Source organism: Dromiciops gliroides, chromosome 2 (genome assembly GCF_019393635.1).
Source record: "Dromiciops gliroides isolate mDroGli1 chromosome 2, mDroGli1.pri, whole genome shotgun sequence".
NCBI classification, from domain to species: domain Eukaryota; kingdom Metazoa; phylum Chordata; class Mammalia; order Microbiotheria; family Microbiotheriidae; genus Dromiciops; species Dromiciops gliroides.
This window is the reverse complement of record NC_057862.1, coordinates 356,713,065-356,738,058: the sequence shown is the minus strand read 5'-3', so window position 1 is coordinate 356,738,058 and position 24,994 is coordinate 356,713,065. Positions and strand designations below refer to the sequence as shown.

Genomic DNA, 24,994 nt, shown 5'->3' with positions numbered 1-24,994 from the left:
GCCTGCGCACAGAAGGGGGACCGCTGACCACATTGGTCATCTCACAGATAACCCGCCCCCACTCCCGGAAGAGAATCCCGAGAGGGTTATTTATTGGGCCACCTGGGGCTGGTCTCGGACCCGCCCCTGGGTGTGGCCAGAGTCTGCGGCTAATCTTCCATGCCCCAAGTGTTTCCCTGCCCCGGTGTTTACTAGAGGAATGAAGAGAGCGAGAGCAGGAGGAGGAGCCAGAGGCCCCGGACTCGCTCCCGCGTCTTGGATCGGGGGCGCGCCTGCGGTAGTCCTCGCCAGGCGCGCCTCCGCCGCGGCGCGCCCCCCAGCTCCGTCGCGTCGCCCGACGAGAGGGCTCTGTCACGCAGGCGCGTTCGCGCGGCGTGGGCGGCGGCGAAGGCGTCCGCGGCTTCCTGGAGGGCCCAGGAGACAGCGCGGCCGCCATTTTGTCTAGGGCTTATAGCTGCGGCTCGGGAAGGGGAGGCGGAGGCTGCGCTGTGTCGCTCGTCCGGAGGACCCTTGGGTTGCACCGAGGTAACGTCCCAGGCAGGCGGAAGGGCAGGGAAGGGATGTCTCGGGCGGGCGGTGGACCTGTGCTCCAGGCCTCACCTCTGGGACCCGGGTGCTGCTCCGAGGGCTCCGGGGCCAGAGTGAGGGGCGGCGGGCGGGGGCCTGAGGAGCTGCCGGGGAGTGCGGACCGGGGGCGGGGCACAGGTGCAGCCGCGAGCCCTCTACGTGATCGCCGACCCGGCCCGGGGTTGACGGCGGTTGGTCCCGGGGCTGCCGCTGAGACCCCGGAGCGGACGGGACCCCGGGAGGGCACGGAAACTTGGAGGTCATCGAGCCTCCAGCCCCTTCGCCGTACAAACGGGGACACTGAGATTTAGCAGGGATGCGACTTGACCGAGAGAACACGGGTGCTGAGTGTCAGAGTCAGGATTCGAACCCAGGTCTTAGGGCTCGAGAAATAATGCAAGCGCTCCTACCCCCACCTCCCGCGCGGCCGCAGCCAGGTTGGAAGGCCCCAGGTAACCCGGGAGTCGGAGCCCGCGGGTCAGAGTACTGGGGGCGGCGAGTGGGGAGGGGGAGTATCAAAAGTAGCGCTCCTATACTTCGCCTGCACTGGTAGGGCTTACAATGGGAGGGGCGGGGCGGGGCGGGGCGAGAGGAGATGCCCTTGCTGGGGTCCCTGGACCGGAGCGATCCTGCGAGCTTGAAATTGCTGTGTAACCCCCCCCCCCCCCCCAAGCTCCCTCCTCCCCCACCCCCGTGTGTATGTGCCTCGGTGTGTGTGTGTGTGTGTGTGTGTGTGTGTGTGTGTGTGTGTGTGTGTGTGTGTGTGCGCGCGTGCCCGCGTGCCCCTGCGGGTGGAAGCGCTCCAGCTTTGTGCAAGCTGTCCAGTGAGCCGTGTTATTAAGGAAGCCTGACGCTATTGATCCTGAAGTCACCCATTTCCCCACGTTTGTTACGTCTTAAGCATTTTTTTTTAAATTAAGGCTTTAAGTGTGACCAGAGGTTTTCTTTTTTTTGTTGTTTTTGGTGTGTGTGTGTGTGTGTGTGTGTGTGGAGGGGGGGGATTTCTGGTATTCCAGAAAGTGTGTGAGGTAGTAGGTGATGTGCTTTTAAATTTTTTGGGGGGGTGTTGGTAATTGATACCCTGTGTTCAGCCTTACCTAGCTCACCTATAACCTAAAAATCACCTCAGGTCTCTTCGACTTAATAGAATTTAGCTTGCCTCTGCAGAGTTGATGGTGAATTAACCTGGATCTATTTGTATGATGACTCTTTAATTGTTAGGTAGAGCATGATACTGTGACAATGAACCACTCTTTACTGTGGGTTGGAACAGTGACTTCCATAGCGATGGGACAAATATATTTAACAAATCATTGTGATCATCTTAGAAGTCAGCTGATACAGATGAGGCCAGACATCTAGTATTGTTTAACAATTTGCTGCCCAACAGAAATAAACTCTTGCATATAAATTTGTATAATCCAACAGATATAGCTTTCTAAAGAGATTCATTCCAATCTATGAAATTATATACATTAAGGGAGTTTAGGTTTACTTGATAGTCTGAAAATTGGAGAGTAACTTACCTTCCCAAATTTTAATAATTGAATATGTTAAATAAAGTAAAATAGCATAGCACTCTGTCCTGACAAAAGACTTGAGGGTCTCAGTCCTTCAGATGTAAAAGGGCTGAATATTTGAAATAAAGCCTGAGCAGTAAAACCATACACGTTTATAAGAGTCAGATTCTCTTTAGACTCATAACCAATTGTATTCAGAATTTTATGTTTTCTGCCTTCCCCATAATAAATTAGAAGCAACAAAGGAAAAGGGAGTTGGAAGGCTGTTAGTTAGATACAGGCAAGATGTGAACAGTGTAAAGAGACAGGTTTGGGTTGTTTGTTTTAGTTTTTTGGTGGTCAGAAAGCATCTATAGACCTGCAGTATATTGAAACAACATAAACAACCCTTAGCCATAAAGAAAATAGTTCAGATTTCCACTGTTTAAGAAGGCAAAGAAATATACAAGTTATTTTACAAAGGATTTCTAGCCCCAATAGTTAAAATAAATATTGTCAACTATGTGTAGGCTATTCCTTGAGAAAGGAAATTGATTATTTTGATGATTGATAGCTGTCTTTTTTTTTTTTTTTTTTGGGTGAGGCAATTGGGGTTAAGTAACTTGCCCAGGGTCACACAGCTAGTAAGTGTTAAGTGTCTGAGGCCGGATTTGAACTCAGGTACTCCTGACTCCAGGCCTGGTGCTCTATCCATTGCACCACCTAGCTGCCCCACGATAGCTGTCTTTTAAAAATTATTTTTAATTTATGAAATAAAATGATAGCTGACTTTTTAAAACTCAAAATACATTTATAGTGTAACATTAATTCATACATATAAATGATCACAAGTAGAATAATTTATAAGTTCTTTTTAAAAACTTTTGAAATGTAACAGGAGAAGAAAGACATCAGAGCCATGGGATTTAGATCTGGAAGGTCCCTTTAGGGATCATCTAGTCTAGCCTTTTCATATATGAGGAAAGTAAGACTCAGAGGAAGACATTTGCCCTGTCACCAAGCTTCTGAATGACAGAGTAGGGATCAGATCCTAAGTCAAAATTGGAATTGTCTCAATTGAATGCTTTTTTCTAAAGAGTTTGAAATTAATTTCAGATCCTTGAATTGGTTTGCTCCTTGGCTTGGGCTAGCTCTTTTTGGTAAATAATGAAAATTTTGCTTTCCCTGTTATGCAGCTTTTTATTTACAACCCAATGACTTTTGGCTTCTGAGCCTACTGGCTCAGCCCCATAAAAATTCCAATATTTGGCTTTTACTATCCTAGATTAATTGCAGTGGAGGAGAGAAAGAGTTGGTTTGAACCTAAGGACTGAACTTGTAGGGAAATTCCATTCAGTGGAAGATAGAGTAGTGAAGCAAATACAGTAGTTGACAAGGGTTTACTTAATGTTTACTATGTGTCACTTTGTTAGGCTTTAGAGACAAAAATTCAAAGTGTACTTGCTTTCTAGGAGTTTACCTTCTGTGGGATTAGGACTGTGTAAGTATATGCAAAATATATACAAAGTAAATACAAGGTAATGGGATAGTCAGACACTAAAAGCTGGGGTAATCAGAAAATGCTCCATATAAAATGAGTATTTGATCTGAGTTTTGAGAGGTGGTAGTGATGGAAGGAGTGCATTGCTGACATGAGAGATAGTCTACACAAAGGCACCCAAAGGGGTGGAAAATGTTGTATGAGTAGTAATAGCAAGAAAGGCCAGTTTTGCAGAATTCTTTAGAGGGAATTATTAATATATAAAGTTGGAAAGATGTCTTGTAAGGTTGTGAAGGACCTTAAATGCTAGAGGACTTCACTTTTGATCATAGAGGTAATAGAGGGCCATTGGAATTTCTTGAGTAGGTGAATAAATACATGGTCAGACCTGTGCTTTAAGAATTTCAATTTGGCATCTTTTTGAGAATAATAGATTAGAGAGGGGAAATACTTGAGGTAGGAAAACCATATAGGCCATTGTGATAGTTCAGGGGAGAAGTGATGAGGGCCTGACTAGGATATGGTGGCTTTTGATAAATAGGAAACAGCTTGTAGAGGTGTGGAAGTCGAATCAACAAGACTTGGCACCTAATTGCTTGGTAGAATGTTTCATTTTGACAGAGATGGTGGGAGATTGGATATGTCCTCTATTTGGTTGGATGTGGATAAGACCTCTCAAAGGCAGATAAAATGAGGGTGATTGTATGTTAAATTATATTTTTTGTAAAATTCTTTGCAGAAAGATTTCTTCAATAGCTTTTTACCTTTGGTTAGTCTTATCTCTAATACATATGTCTTTAGAAGATGTTGAGGACTTTTAAACTCCCTCATAATTTTTTCCTTATCATTTAAATTATTTAATCTATCAGTCCTTGGAAATGAAATTAAATCACTGTAGGCTGAATAGCATTATATAAATTATTGGAGGCCAGTGATAACATTTGTTTGATACAGTTTTCCTTGTAACATTTGATAATATGTGGAAATAAAGCATCATTCTGAAGTGATAACAATTCCTTTTTATTAAGTGTGATCATTTACACCTAGAATATAACCTTTAATCCTTCCTCTCCCCCCTCTCTATTTTGTTTATAGATGCGGCATTCAAAACGAACTCACTGTCCTGATTGGGATGGTAGAGAAAGCTGGGGTCATGAAAGCTACAGTAGCAGTCACAAACGCAAGAAGAGATCCCACAGTAGTACACAAGAGAACAGGCACTGTAAACCACATCTACAGTTTAAAGAAGCAGATTGGTAAATGATTTTCATTAATAAAGTTGTGACACTTGTTAATGTAAATTGCAGGTTTTCAGCTTTTACCATTTTAATTCAGTGTCAAAAATATTTATTGAGCCTATATTGATCTGTGTAAGGCACTTACATGTCAAGTGGCGTAATCCCAAGAAGAAAGATAAAATAAATAAAACATGCATAAAAAGATAGCTAGTATTGTAAATCAGTATATAAGTGCTAAATGAGTAATACAGATCATAAATGCTAGAAGGTGATAGAATAGTAAGGAGAAGTTTTATGGAACAAGATACAAATTGAATTGGACTTTGAAAGGTTAGAATGGAATGGAGAGAACAAATTCCATAATGTTTAGAAGTGCTGAAAGATCAGGATCCTTATGTTCTTTCAAGGTTTAACTCATCCACTGAAGGTTGTGGGAATGCTTCCCTAATCCCTCCAGCCCTTTTCCTCAAATTACCTTATATTATGCCTGTCTCTGTACATGCTTTATTTCCTACCCTGTTGAAATCTAAGCTTGATGGCATAGACTGGTTTTGTTTTTGTTTTTGTCTCTAGTGCATTACATGGTGCCTTTCACACATTTGTTGAATGGAAGGTATAATAAGCCACTCTGGTAATATGTATGTCAGTGACCTAGGAAAAAAACAAAAACAGAGGCATGGCCTATAGTGTATTTATAATTGATCTCTAAATCAGTAAGACATGGATTCAAGACCCTGTTCTGATTTATACTGGCTTTGTGATCCCAGGTGGGCAAGTAACTTAACCTTCAGGCAACTCTTTTGACTCTTAAATCTTCACTGATAGAGGAAATTCCTCACTAGGAGTATTTTTTATTAAACATATATGCATATGTGTGTATATACAAATGTATTTACACATAAAACATGTAATATACTTCACAGATGTGTGTGTATATGTATATATATATAAAAAGAAATCTTGGTTTTTACAAATTTTCAATAGTATTGAAACTTATTTTATTTCATCCTTACTGGTGCAGAGAATTTGGGTACTGAGGTAACCAAAATGAGGTTTTCTCTAAACAGTTTAAGGAGGATGGACTCTAAGAATTAAATATCAATTTTTCAAGAGTTGATGTTTAATTCTGTCTTCAGAGATTTCCTTTTTTCATATCTGTTTTGTTCTGTTTTGCTTTGAATGGGGAGAACCTTTGGGGAATTGGAGGTATTCTAAATTAGCCAGTAGGGGTTACTGTAGAGCAATATGATTTTTGTTGTTCCTTTTTCTTAAGCCGACTTATTTTGTAGAACATTGAGCTTGTACTTAGGCTTGTTCCAAGAAGCTGCAAAATATGGTTCATTTGTGATAGAATTTTTAAATAGTAATGATAACTCAAATTTATATAGGCCTTGAAGGCTTACAAAATGCTTTTCTCACAACTGGTCTTAAGTGTTATCCCCATTTTGCTGATGTGGAAAGTGAAGATGAGATGAACTGCCTTGCACATCACTATTAAGTGTCCAATCTAGGAATTGAACCCAGGTCTTAGAACTCCATGTTCTGTTCTCTTTCCCCTATACTACACTAACTTGTGATGCTAACAATTATGTTGAATTCCAGTGCTAATGCAACTTTGGAGTTCCTCCATCAGACTAATGACTAATATATGAAAAATAGTCTCTGGTGTAAAACATTGAGCAGTGGGAGAGTCCATTGGGATTCTCAATTATTGCTGATTGCAAAGTTCTCCTACATGCTCCATTGAACATATTTATATATATGTGTAAAAGGGATGAGATTGAATAATAATAGTTATGCATATTAGAAAATTAAGCATTTCATATTTAGACTAGTTTACATCCAGCCCAGTAATTTTTTCACGGCGGCACTAAGGGAAAAGTTATTTTGTGGTAGTTGCTTTTCGTGATAATGCCTTATACAGTTTTAAGTGTTTTTTAGTAACTTAGTTTATATGCTTAATAGAAAAAAAATCTAATCTTTCTCTTTAGTGAATGGTAAATAATCCCACGATTTAAAAAGACTATTAGCTGTAGAACAGTTTACTATTTTGTCTGCCTTAGCCATTTTTTTTCTTTTATCGTGGGATCTGATTGTGTAATATAGTTGTCCAAATTTTTAAAAATTTGTTCCTTCCCTGTGAAATAGAAAACAATAAGAGATCTACAAGTAGTTGTGAAAGGCAAGCAAATTTTTCTTTTACTAGTCTAGCTGTAATTAAGAAAGATTCTTTTCTTTAGCAGTTATGTTTGGGAGAAATGTAAACTTAAATTAATTTGCTAGTTGTTCTTCCCTTGGCAAAGTAGCTTTGTGACACCAGAAGCTCTTGGTATAACTTATGTTAGAACTGCTGTATCTAAAGCAAAAGAATGATTAGCATGTACTTTAAATGTGTTTTCAGTCATTATTTGGAAGTAAGATCCTTAAATGAGAGAGATTATCGTGAGCGGAGATATGTTGATGAATACAGAAATGACTACTGTGAAGGATATGATCATAGACATTATAGAGACTATGAAAGCAGTTATCACAACCACTGCAGTAAATCTTCAGGCCGAAGCAGGAGAAGTAGTCCAAAAAGGAAGCGTAATAGACATTGTTCAAGCCATCAATCACATTCGGTATGATTGATTTTTTTTTTATTTTGGCTAGATTCTTGTAAGAGCTCTTTATGAGCACAAGAGTTTGGGAAAGCTTCATGATATGTGTAATTTTTAATTGAAAATATGTTACAGCTGTATTTATGCATTATATGGATCCCTAAATGAAATTTTCTGTTTTGATTTCCATAAGTAATCCCTGTTAACTAACACTCATTTATCTACACTTGTTCATTTTCAACAGGCCAAATCTTAGGTTTGGTATAGTTGAGTTTCTACTTATTTTCAACTAATGCCAGAAGATATTTTGGTTTTGTATTTATCATGTAATCATCAGCATAAATTTTATTATAATAAAGTAAAGCACCCTTCATGCCTATAAATCAAAGCCCTTCATAGAACTCAGAAGTTAAAGACATGCATCTTTTTCCTGAAATTTCAGGAAGAAATATGAAAAACAGCACTGGTGGATAACTAAAACCTATTAATGTGGAGATAGATAGTTCCACAAAACAGTGCTTCAGGGTCTGCAGCAAGTCTTGTTGAGTTTCTGAAAATGGGTGCTGATTGTGTAATTTGTGATCTGAAAGTGTTGCCTACTTTTAAACATCTTCACTATTTCACATGTCAATTTTAAATTTATTTTCTTCCCCAAGTGGTATTCAGTAACACAGCATCTATTAGGTTGAACGTGCAATTAAATAGCATTTATTTTTCCCCTTTTATTGATGTATGTTTTAAAATATTGCTTGATAAGAGCTACTTTCAAATCTTGGCATTTTAAAACTTTTTGACAACTAAAGAACTCACCTCTCAACACATAAACTTTTAAATAAACCTGATAGCAAAAGATTAGTAAATCATGACATTGCATTCTTTAAATTTCAGACTTCAGTTATATCAGTGTTTAAAGAAACAATTGTGTTGTTTTTTCTATTGCCACTTTAAGTATCTTATCTGAAAATCTGTTCCTTGCCATGTTTTTCTTCTGTAACATAAACTGTGCCCTGTGAATTTCTGGGGACTGAATTTGAAATTGCTCCTGCCAACTGTTCGTGGCCTGGTGCGTATCTGAATGCCTGAATATCTCCCCGCTGAATGAATTGCGTATTCTGCCCTGAATTCACTCTGATATATTGATTGGCTGGACGATCTTGGTGCTGCCCACTTGCCGTTCCAGAAGAGTCACCGAAGGAAAAGATCCAGGAGTATAGAGGATGATGAGGAGGGTCACCTGATCTGTCAAAGTGGAGACGTACTAAGAGCAAGATGTATAGAATATTTTTCAACACTTTTTTAACTTTGCAGACAGAATAATCTGTTAAGAATAGTATGTCAGCGGGGGGCTAAAAAAAACTCTTCATTGCTTTTTTGTTTTGTTTTTTGTGGGTTTGTTTGTTTTGCATTTCTTCTTTTCTGTAGAATTTAAATATTCCTATTCTAAAGTTTCAAAATAGATGATGGAATTTGAGCTTAGAGCAAGAAAGATAGTTGTATCTAATTGTTTTCGTAGCAGCTGACAATAAAATAACTTATTTGAGTGCTGAGACCTTAGTTATACATTAATAGTGACATTTGAAAATAATCTATATTGATAGCATTTTATTGTTTGAATAAATTGCTAATCAGTTGCTCTGAAACTTAAAGCTTTTTTTTTTTCTTTACTTTAGATGAAATTGTTGCTACTTTGGGTGAAGGAGCTTTTGGCAAAGTAGTAGAGTGCATTGATCGTGACATGTAAGTTTTTAATTTGTCTTTGAACATCCGTATGAAAACTGTGGACTATGTTATTTTGAATGGGGACAATTATTGACTTCTGAGAGTAGGAATTGAGGTATTGTTTTTTTTTGTTTTCTGGGGAGTAGGCCAAATGAAAGCTTTTTGTTAATTGTCTTGCTGGTTGGATGGATCAGATTGTGACTAGATATACTGAATCAGGTAGAATTCTATGAAATTAAAGCCTTTATGCAGATCATTGGCAGGTTGGGGACTAGTGTTTCCTTGTCTTTAGTACGTTAATTCTAGGAAGGAGAGGTGTTCTTGGATCCATTTGGCATTTGGCAGGGAGGTTAAAAGTGTTGGGTGACCAAATATGTTTTGGGGGAGGAGGGCATTGAAAAGATATTTATGTTAGATTGCTCACGGTGATAGTAAACACTTTGCCCAAGATAAATTTTTAGTCTTCCTTTTTTGATTTTTACCTTACATCATTGTAGGAAATCGAAGTATAGTATTTACTTCTGAAAATGGCTAAAAATGAAATGCAGTAAATATCAACATATGACTCACTTAAGGCAGCTAGCTAGAAGCCTTTTGGAGAACAGATTTATATTGTATTTCACTTCAGACCTCAAGCACCTGTGATTTTATTGGTATACAGTACTCCTTCCTTAAGTGTGAATTGCAGGGGGCAGCTAGGCTGTATGGGGGCAGCTAGGTGGCACAGTGGATAAAGCACCAGCCCTGGATTCAGGAGGACCTGAGTTCAAATTTGGCCTCACACACTTGATACTTACTAGCTGTGTGACCCTGGACAAGTCACTTAATCCTCATTGCCCCATTTAAAAAAAAAGAAGAAGAAGAAATGTGAATTGCTACCCCTAGTTTGGTGTTCTACATACTGCATGCTTTTCCCCCTTGCCCCCAAAAAGTGTAGTCACTCTACCACCGACCTAGTGATGAGCTTCAACAGATTTGGTTAGTTGGTTTCTTGGTTCATGCCCAGGGTCTTTCCAGTTTAATTCAGGGCTTGGCAAAACTTGCCTTCTACTGGTATAATGAGTGATCTCCGTGCCATGATGAGCCACTGGAGTAGGATTTCATTGGAGAAATAGGTTAGGAAAATGTGTGTAATCCTGAAAAACTTTAGAATAGTTTCAGTAGGGAACATGTGTCAGGTTTTGAAACAACCTACCTTCCACTTTTCTTTTTGTCAGTAAACATGCCAACATACATTTCCTTATATCTTGTGCTATCAAATAGCATGGTTTTAAAGCAAAGCTTTGGGTTGCTAGTGCCAGCTATGTTATTGTGGTTGTAGCATTTTTGTCTAATAGAACTTGATAAATATTTGATTTTTGTTTTTAAGGGATGATACACATGTTGCAGTGAAAATTGTAAAAAATGTTGGTAGATACCGGGAAGCTGCTCGTTCAGAAATCCAAGTATTGGAGCATTTAAACAGTACTGATCCCAATAGTGTGTTGTAAGTATGAATTAGGACTATGAATTGTCTTGCTATATGTAGGAAGTTGTGTATCCTATGAAACTAAAAATTGAAATTCTTTTTTTTTTTGTTATGTATTTTCAGCCGATGTGTCCAAATGCTAGAATGGTTTGATCATCATGGTCATGTTTGCATTGTGTTTGAACTGCTGGGACTCAGTACTTATGATTTTATTAAAGAAAATAGTTTTTTGCCATTTCAGCTTGACCATATCAGGCAGATGGCATATCAGATCTGCCAGTCCATAAATTGTAAGTATGTTTTATGTTAATTTTCTGGAATTTGAAGACAAAATTAAGGAATAAAAACTAACAAACACCTTTCTGTTTTCTTGTAGTTTTGCATCATAATAAGTTAACCCATACAGATCTGAAACCTGAAAATATTTTGTTTGTTAAGTCTGACTATGTAGTCAAGTACAACTCTAAAATGGTATGTTGGTTTGTTGTAAATATGGTGTGATGTCTTTAACTCATCTTAACATCTTTCATGTACAGTTAACTTGTAGTCTCTTTCAGAAACGTGATGAACGTACACTGAAAAATACAGATATCAAAGTTGTTGACTTTGGAAGTGCGACATACGATGATGAACATCATAGCACTTTAGTATCTACACGACACTACAGAGCTCCAGAAGTCATTTTAGGTTAGTAGACGTTGGGGTTCTTAATTTCATTATAGTTGAAAAGTTTTGTTACATGTAGCTCTAAGGAAAATCCTTAAGTATTTGTATATACTGTATATGTTGACATTTGGTATATGCATGTACTTTAGGGTGGTTGTGAATTAAAGTATGATATCTGTAACAGTATAAATAGCAGATGTTTATATTTCAAGAATGTATGTAAATCTGGTATATGGGCTCATTAAAATTGTACTCTTTTTGGACAGTGAGTGATATTAACAGGTAATAACGTCAGAAAATCCTGGTGTTTACAAGTATTACTTTCTGTAACATTACTGGAACATAAGGTTGCCACTTTCATAAGATCCTTTGCTGGTTGTATTAAAGCTCCTCCTTTGGTAAATCATGAATCTTGATTTCATTGATTACAGAGTGTCAGCCCATGCCATCCATTCTTTTTTTCTTTTCTTACCCCTTTAGGTAGTGTTTAAAAAAAAAAAAGTTGGGAATTCATGATTTATATGAAGTCACCCTTTTCACATTTTGTTTCCCCAGTTTCATATTTGCCTTTGCTCTTCTGTCAGAACTACTTTTTTTCCTGAATAATCTTTTGCAGTATGTCTGCTTTCAAGGGGTAGTAGAAAGAGTACTCAGCTGGCTGTTAAGAAACTGTAGCTCTGGTTCTAACTCACTATAACTGGTCTAGTCACTCAGCCATTTTATGTATGCTTCATCATCCTCTGCAAATTGAGAAAAGTTAAACTAAATGATGTCTTAAGGTCCTTTCTAGCTCTGAAATTTTGACCTTTCTAAGCCATATCTTTTAACTTCTATAATAATTGATCTTATTTCTTCATAAACATATTCATGTTGTTGATAGTCATTTAAATTTGCATTTAAAATCTTTATTTTTAAAAGAAGCAGCTTCCTTCTCCCTCCCCCCCCCCCTTTTTAGGATCAAAACAAGTTGTACAGTGAGCTAAATTTCATTATCTTGTAATGGTTGTGATTCTATTGGAATTGTCACTGACAGTGATAATTGTTAATGAATCAATACATATATACACACATATATACATTTAATTACGCAACAGAGGAACCTAGATAGTAAATGTTGGTGTTGGAAACAATGTTTAAAAGATAAGTAACTTTTTCTTTTTTACACTAGCACTGGGATGGTCTCAGCCGTGTGATGTTTGGAGCATTGGCTGCATTCTTATTGAATATTATCTTGGTTTCACAGTATTTCAAGTAAGTACCTAATACTGAGAATATAATTTATTAAAATCAGTATGACAAAGGTAAAAATCATAATAGCTGATTTTTGGGGGTGGGGTGAGGCAATTGGGGTTAAGTGACTTGCCCAGAGTCACACAGGTAGTAAGTGTTAAGTGTCTGAGGTCAGATTTGAGCTCAGGTCCTCCTGAATCCAGGGCCGGTGCTCTATCCACTGTGCCACCTAGCTGCCCCTTACTTTTTTTTTTTTTTAAATAATAGCTGATAATTTAAAGCACTCTTTGAACACACTCATTTCATCCCACAACACAACTATGAGGTAAGTCCATTACATATTGGATTAGTAGTTAGTAATTTCATATAGTTCATATGCATGATCCTTTGGGGAAAGGAAGGAAGACCTCTGGTTTTCTCTATAAAGGGAACTCATCTACCAATGCAAATTGTCAGTTCATCAATCCTTTATAATCTTAGAGTGATATAGGGAATGGAGAGGTTAAGTGACTTGCCCACAATCACATGCTGGTCTGTATCAGCAGCGGCACTGAAACCCTGACTCTTAAAGCTGACCAAATTGCCTTTTTTATTCTTATACACATAAAATGATCACCATCTACTTCTTATAACATACATAATAGTTGTACAATTATGTGTTATGTTTCAAGTTGAAAAAAATTTAATTTACATATGCTTTCAGTTAAAACATTTTTTTTCTGAATTTACATATACCTTAACCTGGTAGACTTGAAGTCTACACTTGACTGTGTATGACTGTGAAAGTGACCTTGAACAAGTTACTTAATCTCAGTTAAGGGAAGGGGGAGGCGGAGGCAGGGTGATCATTAGTAGCTAATGTTTTGAGTTTTTACTGGCTATTGTACAAGGTCCTCCTCCAACTTGCTTCTCCATAGGGGCCGTGCAAATCATATAGGGGAGGATTCAAGGTACAAATACATTCAAAGAAAGATAATTGTGGTTCTTTTTCTTTGGGGGGGAAGGGGTGTTGTTGCAGGGCAGTGAGGGTTAAGTGACTTGTCCAGGATTACACAGCTGGTAAGTGTCAGGTGTCTGAGGATGGATTTGAACTCAGGTCCTCTTGAATCCAGGGCCAGTGCTTTATCCACTGTGCCACCTAGCTGCCCCTGTGGTTCTTTTTAAAACCAGTTTTAGACATTTTTGAAGGATGAATAATGGTCATTTCCATGATTTTAGTTGTTCTGTTGACAACCAAAGAATTAAGGGATTAGTAATTAAATTTAATAGCTAAAGTTAGAATAAGATGCCTTCTTATACATTTAGTTAGTTTTACTCCCAGTATATAGTTCCTGTATGAAAACATTAGGTTTAGTGGTTATAAAGAGCTTTGATGTATTCTGTACAGTGTAGATTATTAGCTTGGGTTACAAATCTTGTCTGAATTTTGTTTTAATCTTACCCACTAAAATAATTCTTGGACCCCAGGGGCAGCTAGGTAGCACAGTGGATAAAGCACTAGCCCTGGATTCAGGAGGACCTGAGTTCAAATTCGGCCTCAGACACTTTACACTAGCTGTGTGACCTTGTGCAAGTCACTTAATCCTCATTGCCCCATTTCTCCCCCCCCCAAAAAAAAATTCTTGAACCAAGTAACTTCATTAATGCTTGATTTAACATAACTGTGGTATTAATTTAAAAAAAAGTTGAATATGTGTATAATATATAATATTTAAATGTTATATTTTTCATGTATATATTATGTATAATATTCCATATATATATATACACACACATATATTTATTGAACTAGCACAGCAGTTGGATCATTCTAAATTGTGTCTATATATTAGGTGCATTTATGTGCAATATTCATTTACTAACCAAAACTCTCTTAGCTGTGATATCAGCAATCAACAAATATTTATTAAACAGCTTTTCACTGTTGGGAATAAAAATACAAAAGTAAGATGGAAATCCCTGCTTTCTAGGCTTACATTCTACTGTGCAGAATACAAAATAGTCGCAGAGAAGTACATAAATACAGAATGTAAAAAGTTAAAATGACTGGCATGGAGCAGGAGATGAGAGTAACAACTTTGGGAGAATTAGAAAAGCCTTCTTGAAGGAGTATGCAAGTGAGATGATACTTGGAAGGAGAAGCAATGAAAAGCTAGGGTTTTGGAGGAGAGGATTCTAGACATTGGGAACAGGTAGTCCATGTAAATACATAGACGCAGGAAATGGAATGTCATGTATGAGGAACAAGTCCCACTTTGGGTGGACAGAAGAGTGTGTGGGAAGTAATATGTAATCAGCCTTTAAAGATAGGTTGGAGCCCTATATTAGGGATTTTAAATGCCAATCAGAGGACATTGTATTTTATCCTTGAGGCATTGAGAAGCCACTTTATGTTTCTTGAGCTAGTACAGTGACATGGTCAGACCTGGATTGTAGGAATACTGATCTGACCGCTGTATGGTGGATGGATTGAAGAGAGGTGAGACTGAAGGGCCAAGTAGGTCGACCAATCAGGAAGTTATTGCAATAGTTTAGGCAAGCAGTGATGAGGGCCTGAACCAAGCCAGGTCATTAGCATTGTGAGTGATTAGAAGTATTCTGCTGTGAATGGTTTTTAACTTGTAACAGAGTGTAACTGGTTTTAATATCTTCATCGTTGAGGGCTAGCTGATTCTATGGACACTTTATAGAACTACATAAATTTTAATAATTCTCTTAAATCAGTTTTTAAAAATACAATAGCCATGGTTTTCAAGTTGTCAGAAGTAGGGTCAAGCAAAAGTGATTTTAAAGACAAAACTATTAAGTTGTTTTTCAAATATTTTGCATTGAGTTATCCACAGATTTCACCCAGTCAGTGGCATTACAGCTAAAAAAAGGTAGAGGATAGTACAAGGACTTTAATGAAGAAATCCTGTAGAGATTAATTTTCAGTTCAGGCTATAGACTGATAAGACTTCCAAGTAGTTTCAATATCTACATTAAACTTATTCCTTTAAAAAAAAAGTCTGTACCTTCCATTGCCCCTAAACCTCAATTCTCTACTTCAGAAGTACTAAATCCTAAGAGAGAGTCATGACCCTTTTTGGGGGGTGAGAGGTGGTATGGACCAAACAATGTGGCTCATGGAAATGAACTGCACAATTTTGAAATTTTTTATTTCCAGCTAACTCAGCCCTTTATCTAACATTTGATATTTTCAAAATATTCTGTAGATTTGGTGATGGCTATTTTAATGTAAATATACAGCAAGGTAAGATCATTTTGATTTTGATTTTTGGCTTTCCTTTTTTTATAGACACATGATAGTAAAGAACACTTAGCAATGATGGAACGGATATTAGGACCTATACCAACACACATGATCCAGAAAACAAGGTGAGTATGATTCAAGACCAGCAGCCTTGATGGGTACATAAAGTGGGAGTAGATTTAGAGTTGAGACTCAGTTTTGCTAAGAGTAGGATTTAGTATCAGATTGAAGGCCCTTTTTAGTATTGGCCTGTAGTGCCAAGCATTGGAGAGGGGCGAGGGTCACAGTGTGCCTACAAAGGCACAGGAGTGGGAAATAGAATGTCATCCCATGGAGAATGGCAAGCAAACAGGCCCATTTGACTTAAAAGCATTCTCTGCTCCATTCCAAGGAAAGTAATGGCCCCAGGTAGAAATACCCTGCTTTGCTTCTTTGTTCCTGATGAACTTTGTTACTGGCATAGGACCTCTTTCCAGTGTTACTTTTTGAAAATTGCTGTGACTGAAAATTAGTCACTTTCCCTGGGCAAACCTGGTGATGTTTCATTCTAATTATCGAGACTAGGAGATGTATGGTTTATTGCCTGACCTGTCAGAAAACTTCTCCATCCTGATGTAGGACCTGCTAGAGCGTGTGTTGTGCTGTCATAGGCTTTTATGACCCCATGGTTTTTTATTTAAATAATAGAATATTGGAGCAATAAGACTTTTATTTAGAAATAGAGACATGGGTACCTTTAGCAATTCTTGACCACTAGAGCAATTGGTTTGAAAGTAGCTCAGGCAGGTGTTTGGTTTCAGATTCTCAAGAAATCTTTTGTTTTTCCCCCTTTAGGTGTAGTGAGTGGAGTGGGGAGTGTGCTTTCTTTAAGTACTTTTTGTAGCTACTTTCCTATTTAGGCTCTTGTAGAGAAATAATTAGTCTAGAGGGTTTGAAGACCCAGGCCTGTTTCTTATGGGGAATATTTTTAAATGATAATGTAGACTAAAAATTTTGGATGTTTATGCTAGATTTCATGGAACTTAGAAGTAACTTGGATTTTGATAGAACTTAATTTACTAATCTCAAATACTTCAGATTATTTTAAATGGTCAGACCTATACCTCAGAGCATTGGGTTACTAAATATGTGATAAGCAACAGACTCATTTTTTACAGCTGTATTCTGAAAATTTCATTGGTTATTTGAAAAATGGTACACAACACGTTCTTTTTATGTTTTTATCTGAAGCAAAGTGAATTAAGGAAAAGTATATATTCAAAATACGTAACTTTTTGCCATTTTTGTTTTCTTGGATGGAGTTGTGTGATTGCAAAAGCAGGAGGCTGAGGAAGTTGGAGAAATATCTGTGGAAAACATAGCCACGGGGGGGGGGGGGGGGGGGGGGACAACTGAGTAGTAAGAAAGGAAATAATTGTTTCTGTGTAGATTGTGCTATAGGGCAAGAAAGCTGTTATCAATAACAAAATAGTGCAGATGGCACACAAAAGATGGGTATGTTAAATTCACTTAAACATTTATGATTGACTACTGCATTCCAAGCACTGTGCTAAGTATTGGGGGAGATAAAAGTTTAAAGACTTGGTCCCTGCCTCACACTCAAATTTGGGGGATATAATACTCACACAAATATATACCATTTATACAAAAATATATTAGCTGCAAAACAAAGTGCTTGCTTATGTGATATCTGAAATGGGGAAAGTTATTGCTAACAGCAGTAATGAAGAAAGATTTCATGGAGTGAGATGGCCTTTGACTTAGACTTTTGAGAAAATGCCTTTAATATATAAAGAACCTTTTCTTTATTAGCAGTTCTCATTATCCCCTCTTGGACTATTGGAATAACTTCCAAACTGGTCTTCATATCTCCCATTATACCACTGCCAGACCAAACTAACATATGCAACTTTCATGTCATTCCTGCTTAGAAAATCCTCATTGTCTACATAGTAAAGTTCAAACTCCTTTGCTAGATATTTAAGGTTCTCCATTAAGGTGCCACCCTACCTTTTCAGCCTTGTCACTTAGGGAATGTTTAGCTTGAGGTATTTTGGAATAGGTAGGTAAAATGTCCTATGGGAAGATATCTGGGTCTGGAACTAAGAAGACATCAGGACTGAAGGTCTAGTGTTGGGAGTTACCTACACAGAGACTGAATTTAGGGCAGTGGGTGAAATTTACTAGGGAGAAAATATATGTAGAGAAGAGGGCCAAGAATATTCATTTTAATTGGGAAGAAGATGAAATAGGAGTGGTTAGGAGAACTAGGGAAAAGTGATGCCTGAAGCCAAGAGAGGAGAACTCATACAAAGAGAGATGGGTAAATGCCCAACAGTGTTAAATGCAGCAAAGTTGGAATGAAGTGAGCAGAACCAGAACAAGTTATATAATAATGGTATTGTACGGACAGTCAACTCTGAAAGACTTAGCAACTCTGATCAACACAATGACCACCTACAATTCCAAAGGACTCATGATGAAACATATTACTAAATTCCACATAGAGAGCTAATGGATTTGAGTTCAGATGGAAGCATATGTTCTTTTGTAAGGTGAGGTAGGGTACTGGGACCATAGCTAATGTGGGAATTTATTTTGTATGACTATACATATTCATAGTGGGCTTTGTTTCTCTTACATTCTCAATAAGTGGAGGAGTGGGAGGGAGAGAATTTGGAATTTAAAAAAAAAATTGGGAAAAATGCTGTAGAGATATTAAGGAAGATGAGGACTGCGGTAGGGAAAAGGCAACTGGAATTCACTTAACTTTTTTTAACTTTAGTTCTTCATCCTCAAAAGGTTCTTTCTGACTATTCTGTGATTTAGTGACTAAGAATGCTCTTTGAGAAAAGTTCAGTAGAGTGAAGAAAGCAAAAACTAGACTTCTGTGGTTTGAATGAGTAGGTAATAAGGAAGTCGGAGGCATCAGGTATACACAGTCTTTGAGATGATGAGAACTTAAGGGAAGGGGAGGCATGGTATAGGTGGCAAAAAAAAATGAAGAATGATATTTTAGAATTTGAGAGACTTAAGTATATTTGCAGGCTGATAGGAATGATCTTTGGTGGATTGAAGATGCCTGGTGGGTCCGGGTGGTTGTGGTATTGCTGGTGATTCTTAAAGTAAGGTTCTTGTCCTAAAGAAGAAATAGAATCAAAGGTGCAGATATTATAGTCTTAGTGAATAGCAGGTTTACCTTGTTATTCTTTGACCTGAAAGAAAGGGTAGGTGGTGGTACTAAAAAGCTTTTTAGAAGCACAGGAATGGCTGATGGGGAACTACAGTGCTTGAATTTACCATACAGTGGATACTTTATGGTCCAGACCTAAAGTCTTTGGTCCAGAGATTGCAGGCACTTAATCTTTTGTGCCGGATTGTAATCACATCTTAGAAGGGTATGTATATAGGGGTGTGTGTGTGTGTATTCATATCCACATTACCCAAGTTAAAACTTAAAATTAGGTTTACTTGTAGTACAAAGGTGTAGTGAACTGAAATGAGCTTTTTATAAAGGTATTTTCCTGCATAGCTATCAGAATGTTTAATGAAAATTGTTATGGTTTTTTATGATCCATAAATTGCTTTTGGTAAAAATCTGAACTTTTTCTTTTAGAAAACGCAAGTATTTTCACCACAATCAGTTGGATTGGGATGAGCATAGTTCTGCTGGTAGATATGTTAGGAGACGTTGCAAACCATTAAAGGTAAAGTAAATAGAGATACATTTTTCAGTATTTGAATCCTTAAGCCCATCCCTCTTCTAAAAACTTTTTTTTTTCTTTCAGGAATTCATGCTTTGTCATGATGCAGAACATGAAAATCTATTTGACCTGGTTCGAAGGATGTTAGAGTATGATCCAGCTAAAAGAATTACCTTGGATGAAGCATTACAACATCCTTTCTTTGATTTATTAAAAAAGAAATGAAATGTACAATCGGTGGTCTTACTATATAACTTCTCTAGAGGAGATTACATAAGACTGTGTCAGTCAACTAAACATTCTAATATTTTTGTAAACATTAAATTATTTTGTACAGTTAAGTATGTAAATACTGTATGTTTTGTATCAATGCCATATAAGCAAGTATGGTCTTGATAATGAATGTTAATGTAAAAAATTAAAGTTAATTTTCATTTTTTAAAAAATTAGTTACATTTTTAGAGGTCTTTGGCATGGTAACGTTTGTCCAGTGTAAATGTTTGATCTAGTTTTCTTTGTAAATGGAGGGTGACTCTTTGAGGTGATCTTTCTGAGCAAAGGGTGACCTTGACTACTTTATTTTTAAAATGAATATTCTTTACCAAAAATTTGGAATGTGAACTTTTTTTTAAGCCTTTAAAACTTCCTATAATTGTTAAGCAGATAAGTATTGCTTTGATGTAGCTAAGCAGATTTTTGCAATCTAATATGCCAATGGTTTCTGATTCTTAGGGAATATTTTCCTTTGTATCAATAGGACATGTTTACAGTTGACATTTTATTAAATTGTAATTTTTGTATCTAGTGAAAGATAACATTGGCCATGGTGAAATTCTGCAGGCAGTAGAAAAGGCTTCCAGTTTGTTCAGTATTCATTTTAAGGGGAATATGTAAATATATGCCCTATCTGTATAATGTGGTAATTTATTAATTACCTCCTTATTAGGGTGCATAAGTGGAGGTGAAAGAAAATGCAGGTAATTTTAGCACTTTTTAGTTGGGCTTCCAGAAGAAATTTTAATGATTAAAACATTGAAACAGACTTGTGCCAACAGGGAAAGAATTTCCATTAGAAATTATCGTATGTAAGGTATAATGCACAGGGATGGGGACTCTGGTACCCAATTAAGGAAGTTTAGTCTTGATTCCTTTGTAGTCTTGATATTTTCACTTCTGTCTATCTTCATGTGTATAAAATGAAAGACCACAAATACCTCAGGAGTTTATTGTTGACCCACAGTATTATTAAGCAGCTAATATTAATAAGGTATACTAAAAATTTCTGATAATTAAAAGGCCTAATTAGAAAACTTGTTTAACAAGATACTAAAGCACCCCAGTAAAAATCAGAGCTTAAAGGATTGGTAGATACTCTTGTTAAAGATATAACTTCAATATGTTTAAGAGCCACTAAAATCTTAATCAATTGAATATCCTTCGTTGATCAGATCTATTCTATTAAAATTATTCCATCTACCAGATAGGAATTTATTTTAGCATAGCATTCATAAAAAATTTCATAATCGGTTGCCCTTTTGGAAATGAGGCTTTTTTTGTTTTGTTTTGCTCAGATGCTTTGCTAAATTATGGAAGTTATATATTGACGTTAAAACTGAATTTTTTTTTCATACCTGCTTATATATTTCCAATAAACTTTAGGTGTATGCTATGTGAAGTTTTTTAGAACTGTAAGAAATAGTAATAGCTGGATAATTTTATTTTCCAATATTGCAACTCTTGTATATTTATTAAAATCTAACCACTTTTAAAAAAAAAAGTAAAGCAGCTTACTGCTTCTATAAACTGCACCAAACTGCCAAACAGAATTTGGCTGTTCTATAAAAATGTTTCTTACAAAAAAAATTTAATTATCAATCAAGGCTTTTTCCTTTTTTCTGCCTATCTCAGTTTTTGAAACTAAGTGATTAGTTTTTACTCTCCTTTAACAGTCCTAGGAAAAAGTTATTAGTGTGTGTTTGGGGAGGTGGGAAATAAAAATATTGGCTAGAATAAGCAGGTTGTTTTTATCTGGATTTCATCCTTATTCCTAAAGTAGGAATTCTGTGAAATATAGACTTTAACACCTATCCACAAACTAGAATTCATTAAATTTATTAAAATTGCAGAATTTCTTCATAGGAGAATATATTAGCTGCTTTTTTGTTTCAAGATGCAAATTGAGACACAAATCAAACAAGTTATAATTATCTTCTGGAAGCATACCAAAGTTAGTGAAAAATTAAATTTCTCCAAAGTTATTGAAGAAACTGTCAAATATAAAACTGGAGTTGAAACACCTATCCCTACAATTGGAATAGCTAATTGAAAATTGACTGCATTGGTGGCAGCTAGGTGGTGCAGTAGATAAAGTACCAGCCCTGGATTCAGGAGGAACTGGGTTCAAATTTGGCCTCAAAACACTTGACACTAACTAGCTGTGTGACCCCGGGCAAGTCACTTAACCCTCATTGCCCCATCAAATAAAATAAAATAAAATAAGCCGAAAACTATTGGGGCAGCTAGGTGTGGCGCAGTGGATAAAGCACTGGCTTTGGATTTAAGAGGATCTGAGTTCAAACCTGGTCTCAGACACTTGACACTAGCCTGTGTGACCCTGGGGCAGTCACTTAACCCTCATTGCCCCACCCAAAAAAAAAAACCCACCAATAATAAAACGAAAATTGACTACATTGACTTGGGTATGCCAAGGTAATGTGGTGTAGGAGAAAGAACAGTGGAGGTAGGGGGTCATGAAACCTGGGTTTAAGTCCATGGTCTGCCATTTATTAGTTTTACGACTTACTCCTTGGAGCCTCATTTTCTCCTAAAAAAGCAGGGATAATACTTGTAACACTTGCTTCATCAGGTGGTTATAGGGAGGGTGTTTTCTAGACTGGTAATGCCTCATTTGAATATTCAACAATAGTTCTATGGGGATACTGGGATCTATAATTTTTCTTCATTTACTGAGTATTGGGGTAAGGGAAAAATTTTTAGCATTCTGATTATTGTTCTACCCTTAACTTTCAGGCAGATAGGCTTAAGTACTCAAGCAGTAATTGAATTTTTATTCTTTTAATTATGAGGACATCAGAGATGATTTTAACCAAAAAGTTAATACTAGGATTTCACAGCCTTTGTATTAATATGTTTTTAGTCTATTTTTATAGTAGGTAGCATAGTTTAAAAGTGATCTGAGCCAGAAGTCAGGAAACCTGGATAATATATAGACAGCAATTTGAGTCGCTTCCTTTTTAAAAATGGTCTTGAAATTTTAAAGCAATTCCTCATTTGCCAATTCCCCTTTTCTGTTTTTATTTTCTCTCAGTCAGTGCATGATATACTTGCACACCAATAGTGGTAAATTTGATCATCCATCTACAGTTTACCATTTTATAAAATGCCATTCTATTCTTGAGGAAATAAACATTCTTTTGTTGGTATAGTAAATGAAGTTACGATACTGAGAACTGAATTTTTTTAATCTAAATTCAAAATAGGGCTCTTTCTTATAATGTCATTCATATTGGGAAAGAGAAATAAATTTTCTATAGAAACTTGTTCAGTTTTGACCAGTCAAAATAATGTCTACTGTATAAATATTTTTATTTGTTTTCCTAACATTCCCTCTCCTGGGTTTTTTGTTTGGTTTTAAATGTTGCAATTATGGAAAAAATCATAGATAATTAAAGGGCTGAAAACTAGGTTTAAGAATCATGGTCTAACTTGAAACCCACAAACCTTCGAACATTGAAGTTAAAGCCCTGTGGGCCTAGTTATTTCAGATGTAATTAACAGCACTTGCATGGAGTAATATTTAAGTACAATGAATTGAATTAAAGACCATATGTAGATGTTGGGGTTTTGTTTGAATTTTTTCAGGTCAATTTAATTAAGAATTTTACCATTTACAAATATGAGATTTGAAGTTTTCTTAATTTTATATGGGTACTTTTAAACTCAGCAGAGAGAAGTCATCTTTTTCATAAATAATAGAATGAGTCAGAAGGGTCTTAAGGAATAATGGTAAGATTTAGCCTATAAGAAATATTCAACACACCATGATTACCCAATTTGTTCTTACACTTGTACAGCAGAAAGGAGACTCCCATAGTGTTCCTGCTAGCCCGATAAGCTGTTTTTATTGTTTTTTTTTTAATTATTATTATTTGGGGGGGGGGCAATGAGGATTAAGTAACTTGTCCAGGGTCACACAGCTAGTTAAGTGTCAAGTGTCTGAGGCTGGATTTGAACTCAGGTCCTCCTAAATCCAGGGCTGATGCTTTATCCACTGCGCCACCTACCTGCCCCCATCATAAGCTGTTTTAATGTTTGCTTTCTGTAGTTTTTCTGCCTCCTTACTGTCAGATGTCACTTTTTGCTGTGTGTGCCTCTAACCACCATACATTACTCTCAGACCTGACCTCTTTCTCCCATGGCTCCAATTAGCTGTTTCTAATTTGCTATAGACTGGGAAACAACATATGTAAAGGAAAAACAAATAGACTGAAAGGCATTTTATGTGGGTTTTAGTAGACTATAAGGATTATTTTGGCTCTTTAGTTCTTTTTGTTTCCTTCCTGATTCTGAGTACAGATGAGCTTGATTTCCCTCCCCTTTTAGCAAAACATGCCAATTAATTGCAATTTACTTTTTTCATACTTAAAATTTGCTTTATTCATGAACAGTCATCAGTCCTATCAATAGACCTGTTAGCTTTGTCAAGCATCTTGTTTAAGGTATCTCTGTTAACTAATTATTGTAAACCTTAGTAATTTGGAGCTAGGGAGGTGTGAAGATCGGTCTCAAGAAAATTTCCAAGTTTTCTTTAGCAAAAGTTTTTCTTTTTAAAAAAATCATACAAATTGAGACATTTTCAGTGGGAGTAGTAGAGATGCATAGAAAAAACTGAGTAGACTTCTGGGACCAAGTCTCAAAAGAAAAAAATCTTAGTGGTCATGTGAGGAAAATCATTGGGGAACTCATCTCATCTGAAAACATTGCATATATCCACAAGTAGATGATTTGAGGGCTGTTTCCATTATAAGCCTTGATTATAGAAGACCATAAATTAAAGTATAGTTATTAGCAACCAGAAACAGTATTAAAAAATCAAGCATTTAAAGATGAACCTGTTTAAGACACATGGAATACAGAATGACAGCCTAGGTTTTTAATGAAAATTCATTATTGGCAATGCTTTGTAAACTTGAATGTATTGTTTCCTTATGTTTGCAAAATTACTCACTGACTGTAGCTTGATAATGTATTTGCTATTGAATTTATTTTTCAATTTAGTATTAGAGTTCCTATTGATTTTTTTTATTACTCTTCTCCCACCCCATAATTGAATTTGGGATAAATTGAAGGATGTGATAGTTAAAATTATCAAATCAATAGAAACAAAACAATGCTTCCTCTTAAAAAGATTGTAGGAAAATATTTGTATTAAATTTTTCCATAGCATTTAGCAAAAGCATTTACTTATGAGATCCATAATATTTATGCAAAGGGTTATTATACATGGATCCTTCTAAGTAAAATGTTCA

General features: G+C 36.7%; 1 protein-coding gene across 3 annotated transcripts; it reads left to right on the top strand.

Moving 5' to 3' along the window:
• Window positions 1-368: 368 nt before the first annotated feature.
• Window positions 369-21,889, top strand: CLK4 (CDC like kinase 4). Of its 3 annotated transcripts, XM_043986324.1 has the most exons (13): window positions 369-525; window positions 4,663-4,823; window positions 7,207-7,426; window positions 8,586-8,676; window positions 9,076-9,142; window positions 10,494-10,610; window positions 10,716-10,882; window positions 10,969-11,063; window positions 11,150-11,279; window positions 12,427-12,509; window positions 15,787-15,866; window positions 19,358-19,448; window positions 19,530-21,889. In XM_043986324.1, the coding sequence occupies exons 2-13, from the start codon at window positions 4,663-4,665 to the stop codon at window positions 19,668-19,670; spliced, it is 1,443 nt and encodes a 480-aa protein (XP_043842259.1). In that variant the 5' UTR covers window positions 369-525; the 3' UTR covers window positions 19,671-21,889. The 3 variants fall into 3 exon arrangements, with proteins under 3 accessions (XP_043842259.1, XP_043842260.1, XP_043842261.1); XM_043986325.1 differs by lacking the exons at window positions 7,207-7,426; window positions 8,586-8,676; XM_043986326.1 differs by lacking the exons at window positions 369-525; window positions 4,663-4,823; window positions 8,586-8,676 and having other exon boundaries at window positions 7,290-7,426.
• Window positions 21,890-24,994: the final 3,105 nt, after the last annotated feature.